This window comes from Balaenoptera musculus, chromosome 6 (genome assembly GCF_009873245.2).
Source record: "Balaenoptera musculus isolate JJ_BM4_2016_0621 chromosome 6, mBalMus1.pri.v3, whole genome shotgun sequence".
In the NCBI taxonomy this organism is placed as follows: domain Eukaryota; kingdom Metazoa; phylum Chordata; class Mammalia; order Artiodactyla; family Balaenopteridae; genus Balaenoptera; species Balaenoptera musculus.
Window position 1 is genome coordinate 89,158,223 of NC_045790.1, and position 9,658 is coordinate 89,167,880.

The 9,658-nt window shown below is 40.8% G+C and overlaps 1 protein-coding gene across 2 annotated transcripts in view; it reads left to right on the plus strand.

Moving 5' to 3' along the window:
- FKTN (fukutin) overlaps nucleotides 1–9,658 on the plus strand; it is an 85,151-nt gene that overhangs the window by 74,216 nt on the left and 1,277 nt on the right. Inside the window, exon 11 of one of the 2 annotated variants that reach the window (XM_036855810.1) lies at nucleotides 1,346–1,664. The exons of the other annotated variant lie outside the window; for it this stretch is intronic. Within the exon in view, the coding sequence (XP_036711705.1) occupies nucleotides 1,346–1,443 (98 nt within the window). The 3' untranslated portion in view covers nucleotides 1,444–1,664. Of the gene's footprint in view, nucleotides 1–1,345; nucleotides 1,665–9,658 lie in introns of those variants that run through there. 2 annotated transcript variants of the gene reach the window in all.

Genomic DNA, 9,658 nt, shown 5'->3' on the forward strand with positions numbered 1-9,658 from the left:
TACAATGTTATATGTCAGTTATATCTCAATAAAACGGGGAAGGGGAAGAAGTTACAATTTTTCTTTGTCATAATTTCTCCCATGAACACATCATGTGATCTTCCTGAAGTAAATATTAATAAACCAGATGTTGCTCAGATAATAGTTAGAAACCATTTTCTGTGTTGTCACTGGTATGAGCTTACAGGTGTTCAGCTGGTGTCAGCTCTGCCACATCATACTTTGTGTTTTGGACTCTTATTTGTTTTCTTTGGACACAAAAATACAAAATCTGCTGAATCTCAGCATATTCCTCTTCCTTAATATATCATTTTCTAGAAATTTTGTGAAAATGTCCACCTTTACTGAAAATTACTACTCCTTTTATTTCTTTTTCTTTTTTTTTGGGGGGGCCGCACCATGCGGCTTGTGGGATCTTAGTTCCCCAACCAGGGATTGAACCCGAGCCCCAGCAGTGAAAGCACAGAGTCTAACCACTGGACCGCCAGGGAATTCCCTCCTCCTTTTATTTCTAATCTGAATTGGTATTTTCCCAGTTACTCTTTAATAAAGTTTCCCTTACCAGTCCCCCTGTAACAAATACCAAAACTATATATAAACTGCTAAGTAAAGGTGGTAAGTGTAAAAACATTTTCTGGAAGGAGTTAAAGTTGTCATTAATGATAGAGAAGTAAAGATAGAGGACTACAGTACTGATAACTAATAAGCTTAAAAAAAATGTTCAACATTGTTAACCATCAGGGAAATGCAAATTACAACCACAACGAGATATCACTGCACAGCTGTTAGGATGGCTAAAATTTTACATAGTGAAAACACCAAATACTGTAGTTGTCCCTCTTATGGTTTCTTTTTGAATGTGTTCTTTGCACCATTGTTTGACTATGATTTTACTAGAGTGTCCTTAAACATTTTATAAACGTTCGTAATATGTAACACTCTCCATAATAAAATTAAAAGGAATAATCTTGTCTCAGTTTTTGAAAGACAGATTTTTAGCTTTTTGTTTTGTTTTTCTCTTTTTCTGCTCCAATTTTTATTGATTTACTCTGTAAATTTAATAACCCTCTTTAAAATTTATTTTCTTATTATTCTTTTGTGTCCTTTATAGTTGACTTTTCCCCAAGAAGATTTATCAGCAAAAGCCCTTTAGCAGCAGGTGTCATTGTTCTTAGGTCTCTAACTTTAATTAATTTTATATTTATCACCAGTTTTTTTTAAATTTAAATTCATTTTTTTTCTAGTTAGTCTCAATACTTTGGAAAATATTTTTTAGAGAATATTGCAGGAAAGGTGACTGGGTGACGAATTTTCTGAAAATGTATTACCAACAAATGTCTTTCAGGTGTCTTAGAAGAACGATCGTCTCATAGTTGGAGTGTGTATGAGTTTGTTTTGGAGCCTAAACTGTGCAACTGTTTAATCCAGCCAGATCCTGCTTAGAAAAACCGAAGGGTGAGCTCACAAAGCAAAATGCTTAGCTTTTAAGAAGCTGTCCTCTCCTCATGTCATGTGGTCACAATTTGCTAGGAGCCAGGTTTCCCCTGTATCCTAGTGGAAGACCAGAGAATATCTACAACAGTGCTGGCAAATAGAGCATTCTCTGATACTAGAAATGACTCTGCCTGCACTGTCCAAGACAGTAGCCACGAGCCACATGTGATCTTGAGCACTTGAAATGTGGCAAGTGCAAATGAGGAACTGAATGTTTACTTTGATTTTTTTTAAACTCTTTATTAGAGTATAATTGCTTTACAATGGTGTGTCAGTTTCTGCTTTATAACAAAGTGAATCAGTTATACATATACATATGTCCCCATATCTCTTCCCTCTTGCATCTCCCTCCCTCGCACCCTCCCTATCCCACCCCTCTAGGTGGTCACAAAGCACCGAGCTGATCTCCCTGTGCTATGCGGCTGCTTCCCACTAGCCATCTATTTTACGTTTGGTAGTGTATATATGTCCATGACACTCTCTCACTTTGGCCCAGTTTATCCTTCCCCCTCCCCATATCCTCAAGTCCATTCTCTAGTAGGTCTGCATCTTTATTCCCATCTTGCCCCTAGGTTCTTCTGACCATTTTCTTTTCTTTTTTTTTTTCTAGATTCCATATATATGTGTTAGCATACAGTATTTGTTTTTCTCTTTCTGACTTACTTCACTCTGTATGACAGTCTCTATGTCCATCCACCTCACTACAAATAACTCAGTTTCGTTCCTTTTTATGGCTGAGTAATATTCCATTGTATATATGTGCCACATCTTCTTTATCCATTCATCTGTTGATGGACACTTAGGTTGCTTCCATGTCCTGGCTATTGTAAATAGAGCTGCAATGAACATTTTGGTACATGACTCTTTTTGAATTATGGTTTTCTCAGGGTATATGCCCAGTAGTGGGATTGCTGGGTCCTATGGTAGTTTTATTTTTAGTTTTTTAAGGAACCTCCATACTGTTCTCCATAGTGGCTGTATCAATTTACATTCCCACCAACAGTGCAGGAGGGTTCCCTTTTCTCCACACCCTCTCCAGCATTTACTGTTTGTAAAGTTTTTGTTAATGGCCATTCTGACCAGTGTGAGGTGATACCTTGCTGTGTTTTTGATTTGCATTTCTCTAATGATTAGTGATGTTGAGCATCCTTTCATGTGTTTGTTGGCAAGCTGTATGTCTTCTTTGGAGAAATGTCTATTTAGATATTCTGCCCATTTTTGGATTGGGTTGTTTGTTTTTTTGATATTGAGCTGCATGAGCTGCTTGTATATTTTGGAGATTAATCTTTTGTCAGTTGCTTTGTTTGCAAATATTTTCTCCCATTCTGAGGGTTGTCTTTTCATCTTGTTTATGGTTTCCTTTGCTGTGCAAAAGCTTTTCAGGTTCATTAGGTCCCATTTGTTTATTTTTTTTTTTTATTTCCATTTCTCTAGGAGGTGGGTCAAAAAGGATCTTGCTGTGATTTATGTCATGGGGTGTTCTGCCTATGTTTTCCTCTAACAGTTTTACAGTGTCTGGCCTTACATTTAGGTCTTTAATACATTTTGAGTTTATTTGTGTGTATGGTGTTAGGGAGTGTTCTAATTTCATTCTTTTACATGTGGCTGTCCAGTTTTCCCAGCACCACTTATTGAAGAGGCTGTCTTTTCTGCACTATTTACTTTGATTTTAATTAAATTAAATAGCATCATATAGCTAGTAGCTAGCATACTGGACGATGCAGATCCAGAGGATTTGATGGGACCAACAAGAGATTTGGAGTTGTAGAGATCTAGACTCAAATCCAGGGGTGTCACTTCCTAGGTTTGTTATCTCAGGCTGGTTATTTAACTTCTGAGTTCCAATTTTTTTTTTCAACTAATGGGGCTAAAATTAATACCTGCCTGTAAGAGTTATTATAAGAATTATAGGAACTCTGGTATACTGCTTAGTACAGAGTAGAAGTTAAATAAATGATAGCTATTAATATTATTATCTTTACTTGCTTTTATTTCAACCTTTGGCATTAATCCTCTGAACTTGTATTTTCCTGATAATCCCAAGTAATTTTTCTGTAAGATTAGAGCCTTTCTGTATTTCAGAGTATTCCTGGTGAGAGGGCCCTGTCCTGAGGACTGGTGATGAGAAGTGAGAGTGGCCTCAAAGGCACAGGTACAAGGCTTGTCCTTTGGGGAGACAGGAGGTAGGATTAAAACATAACACTTGGGTACGGCTTCAAGATGGCGGAGGAGTAAGACGTGGAGATCACCTTCCTCCCCACAAATACATCAGATACATCTACATGTGGAACAACTCCTACAGAACACCTACTGAGCGCTGGCAGAAGGCCTCAGACCTCCCAAAAGCCAGGCGTCAGGGCTGTGCCTCTGAGGTGGGAGAGCCAAGTTCAGGACACTGGTCCACAAGAGACCTCCCAGCTCCACGTAATATCAAACGGCAAAAATCTCCCAGAGATCTCCATCTCAACGCCAAGACCCAGATCCACTCAACGACCAGCAAGCTACAGTGCAGGACACCCTATGCCAAACAACTAGCAAGACAGGAACACAACCCCATCCATTAGCACAGAGGCTGCCTAAAATCATTATAAGGCCACAGACAGCCCAAAACACACCACCAGACATGGACCTGCCCATCAGAAAGACAAGATCCGGCCTCATCCACCAGAATACAGGAACTAGTCCCCTCCACCAGGAAGCCTACACAACCCACTGAACCAACCTTAGCCACTGGGAACAGACACCAAAAACAATGGGAACTACGAACCTGCAGCCTGCTAAAAGGAGACCCCAAACACGGTAAGTTAAGCAAAATGAGAAGACAGAGAAACACAGAGCAGGTGAAGGAGCAAGGCAAAAAACCCACCAGACCTAACAAATGAAGAGGAAATAGGCAGTCTACCTGAAAAAGAATTCAGAATAATGATAGTAAAGAAGATCCAAAATCTTGGAAATAGAATGGAGAAAATACAAGAAACGTTTAACATGGACCTAGAAGAACTAAAGAGCAAACAAACAGAGATGAACAACACAATAAATGAAATTAAAAATTCTCTAGAAGGGATCAATAGCAGAATAACTGAGGCAGAAGAATGGATAAGTGACCTGGAAGATAAAATAGTGGAGATAACTACTGCAGAGCAGAATAAAGAAAAAAGAATGAAAAGAATTGAGGACAGTCTCAGAGACCTCTGGGACAACATTAAACGCACCAACATGCGAATTATAGGGGACCCAGAAGAAGAAGAGAAAAAGAAAGGGACTGAGAAAATATTTGAAGAGATTATAGTTGAAAACTTCCCTAATATGGGAAAGGAAATAATCAATCAAGTCCAGGAAGCACAGAGAGTCCCATACAGGACAAATCCAAGGAGAAACACGCCAAGACACATATTGATCAAACTATCAAAAAGTAAATACAAAGAAAAAATATTAAAAGCAGCAAGGGAAAAACAACAAATAACACACAAGGGAATCCCCATAAGATTAACCGCTGATCTTTCAGCAGAAACTCTGCAAGCCAGAAGGGAGTGGCAGGACATATTTAAAGTGATGAAGGAGAAAAACCTACAACCAAGATTACTCTACCCAGCAAGGATCTCATTCAGATCTGACAGAGAAATTAAAACCTTTACGGACAAGCAAAAGCTAAGACAATTCAGCACCACCAAACCAGCTTTACAACAAATGCTAAAGGAACTTCTCTAGGCAGGAAACACAAGAGAAGGAAAAGACCTACAATAACAAACCCAAAACAATTAAGAAAATGGTAATAGGAACATACATATCGAGAATTACCTTAAACATAAATGGATTAAATGCTCCAACCAAAAGACATAGACTGGCTGAATAGATACAAAAACAAGACCCGTATATATGCTGTCTACAAGAGACCCACTTCAGACCTAGGGACACATACAGACTGAAAGTGAGGGGATGGAAAAAGGTATTTCCATTTTAAAGTAGCAGGATACAAAATTAATGCACAGAAATCTCTTGCATTCCTATACACTAATGATGAAAAATCTGAAAGTGAAATTAAGAAAACACTCCCATTTACCACTGCAACAAAAAGAATAAAATATCTAGGAATAAACCTACCTAAGGAGACAAAAGACCTGTATGCAGAAAATTATAAGACACTGATGAAAGAAATTAAAGATGATACAAATAGATGGAGAGATATACCATATTCTTGAATTGGAAGAATCAACATTGTGAAAATGACTATACTACCCAAAGCAATCTACAGATTCAATGCAATCCCTATCAAACTACCACTGGTATTTTTCACAGAACTAGAACAAAAAATTTCACAATTTGTATGGAAACACAAACGACTCCAAATAGCCAAAGCAATCTTGAGAAAGAAAAACGGAGCTGGAGGAATCAGGCTCCCTGACTTCAGACTAAACTACAAAGCTACAGTCATCAAGACAGTATGGTACTGGCACAAAAACAGAAATATATATCACTGGAACAGGATAGAAAGCCCAGAGGTAAACCCACGCACCTATGGTCACCTTATCTTTGATAAAGGAGGCAGGAATATACAATGGAGAAAAGACAGCCTCTTCAATAAGTGGTGCTGGGAAAACTGGACAGCTACATATAATAGAATGAAATTAGAACACTCCCTAACACCATACAGAAAAATGAAGTCAAAATGGATTAAAGACCTAAATGTAAAGCCAGACACTATCAAACTCTTAGAAGAAAACATAGGCAGAACACTCTATGACATAAATCACAGCAAGATCCTTTTTGACCCACCTCCTAGAGAAATGGAAGTAAAAACAAAAATAAACAAATGGGACCTAATGAAACTTAAAAGCTTCTGCACAGCAAAGGAAACCATAAATAAGATGAAAAGACAACCCTCAGAATGGGAGAAATATTTGCAAATGAAGCAACTGACAAAGGATTAATCTCCAAAATTTACAAGCAGTTCATACAGCTCAATACGAAAAAAACAAACAACCCAATCCAAAAATGGGCAGAAGACCTAAATAGACATTTCTCCAAAGAAGATATACAGATTGCCAACAAACTCATGAAAGAATGCTCAACATCATTAATCATTAGAGAAATGCAAATCAAAAACACAGCAAGGTATCACCTCACACTGGTCAGAATGGCCATTATCAAAAACTTTACAAACAGTAAATGCTGGAGAGGGTGTGGAGAAAAGGGAACCCTCCTGCACTGTTGGTGGGAATGTAAACTGATACAGCCACTATGGAGAACAGTATGGAGGTTCCTTAAAAAACTAAAAATAAAACTACCATAGGACCCAGCAATCCCACTACTGGGCATATACCCTGAGAAAACCATAATTCAAAAAGAGTCATGTACCAAAATGTTCACTGCAGCTCTATTTACAACAGCCAGGACATGGAAGCAACCTAAGTGTTCATCGACAGATGAATGGATAAAGAAGATGTGGCACATATATACAATGGAATATTACTCAGCCATAAAAAGGAATGAAACTGAGTTATTTGTAGTGAGGTGGATGGTCATAGAGACTGTCATACAGCGTGAAGTAAGTCAGATAGAGAAAAACAAATACCGTATGCTAACACATATATATGGAGTCTAAAAAGAAAAATGGTTCTGAAGAACCTAGGGACAGGACAGGAATAAAGACGCAGATGTAGAGAATGGGCTTGAGGACATGGGGAGGGGGAAGGGTAAGCTGGGACGAAGTGAGAGAGTGGCATGGACATATATACACTACCAAATGTAAAATAGATAGCTAGTGGGAAGCAGCTGCATAGCACAGGGAGATCAGCTCAGTGCTTTGTGACCACGTAGAGGGGTGGGATAGGGAGGGTGGGAGGGAGGGAGACATGGGGACATATGTATATATATAGCTGATTCACTTTTTTATAAAGCAGAAACTAACACACCATTGTAAAGTAATTATACTCCAATAAAGATGTTAAAAAACAACAACAACATAACACTTAAAGGAATTGAATTTCAAAGACCAGGCTTAGGTAGGGGAACCAAAGATCCCATACTTTATAGAAGGTGGCCTGAGGCTAGAAAAAACTCCAGGAAGGAGGACAGGGAGAGGGACAGTGAAGTTCAGGTGGATCTTAAGACTTAGCGGACAGAAAATTTGAATAAATGAAGAAAGGGAAGAAAGCATTCTTGAAGAGAAGGAATCAGTACAGTCACAGAATGGGCTTTATGGGACATTGAAAAAGACCATCTGTCTATATATGGATAAATAGTAAAAAATACAACTAGAAAGGTGGGCAAGGAGCAGACTGGGAGGGCACTAAATATCTGGCTGTAAAGTATGGATGAGAGAAAATGGAGAAGGTTTATTTGAATCAGAGCATGATGCCTTCAATAAACACTTCTGACTAGATTACTGCTCACAGCCACAGTGTTAAGGGCCGAGGTTCATTCATTGACTCAACAAACATTCATGAAGCTCCTTCAAGGGTGGAGTAGGGATTTGGGGAAATTTAGGTTCACACAGACTCATCCCCAAAACCCTGGGATCCCTACAGTTGCAGGACAGAGGACAGAGACTTAACCAGGTGGTCATAAGCCACTCAGGTGGCTCAGGTAAGGCCAATCCTAGGAATTACCAGCCAGTGCCAGGCACGGACACAGGGAGTCCAGGGGCAGGAAGTGCTTGAGGCTGAGGGGCACTTGGTGTTGCTCTGGGAAATGGGGCTCAAGATCAGTGCTGCCGGCCTCAGAAAAGCACGCTGGGACCAGGGTAGGGTCTTATCCAGGGGGCTCCAGGAATTAGAACAGGCATTTGAGGACCAAGGCTCAGTTAGATGAATTGGGGCAGGAGAGTCGGTAGTGAGGTCTTAGGCTCTGGGGAAGTCAGGGTTAGGCCTGGGCACCACAGTGCAGGCAATGTGAGAGCTGTGGGGAAGAGGCTGGAGCTATTTCTATACCTGCTGCTTCAGTCAGAAGCCAGGACAGGATGGGCTTTCCCTGTGGGGACACCACAAGGCCTAGCTCTGGGATCTGGGGAACTGAAGCCAGGAAAGGAGATGGGCCCAGTAGAGGTGTTCAATTCTGGGTCTTAACCTGGTCCTCATTTCCCTATTGTCTGTTCATCTCTGAAGACTCTGGTCTCCAAAGGGTGAAGAGGAGGTATTCTAGTTGTACTAGGAGCACAGCTTTGCTAACAACTGACATCACCCTCTCCACCCAACCTCCTATCCCCCCAGGAAAGCTTGGGACCCCATCTGCTGGGATCATAGGGGTGGTGAATGGAGGGGAGCCAAGCACAGGTGTATCTTGTTAAGCAGTCTGCTTCAGCTACAGTGTAAATCTCAAAAATCGGGTCTGAAACCTCAGCTGATAACCCACTTGTTTCAGACAATTTGCAAAGAAACCAAATCTCCACCAGCTAGAAGAGATGGATGTGCTCTTGGGTAGTGCAGAATTATCTGTGTTATGAAAAGCAGAGGTGAGAACTGTGGCGAGAAGTCAAGGTTTCCTCTGAAGGTTTTTTATTGGTTAGATTTAAAGTAACATCCTTTAATCTTCCTGAGATGCCCCAGGGGAGCCTCCTGAAAACATCTGCTGGATTTGAAGGGTCAGGGAGTGCCTCCCTCATCCCCTCAGTATATGTGTTTGGTTTGGGATTTGTCAGTCTGGGAAGCTGAGGGCTCTGGGCAGCTCAGGCCTGGCAGATTTCCCCCACCTGCCTAAAACTCAGCCCAGGGAGACAGAGGACCCTCCCCAGCCCAATTCTGTACCTTCACTCTCCAGCCCCTGGAGCTGTGGCCTTTATTTCAAGTCCTGGTCCCCCGGGGCTGCATGGGGAATGACGACAGCTGATAAGCCTGACATTATTGACTTTATGGGGAGTGTTCAATGAATTTACTTTCTGCAAGAAGGCTGCACTCTTATCTGCTGCCCACAGAACATCTAAATCCTCATCTAGGGGACCCGTTGATGAATCATGTCTCTTATACACAAAGAGCAGAGAATGTAAAGTGGAAAAGGGGAGTCGCATCCCACCCCTTTCTTTTCTCCAGTACCTGGTTCTGCCCACCCTCACCACCCTTGCTTTCGCACTGCACTTTGGTTTATTGGCTGGAAATAGAAGCACTCACAGCTCCAGGCCTACAAAGTTGAGGCCAAGCCAGCCTGGTCTTGAGAGTGTCAGCAGCTGGCA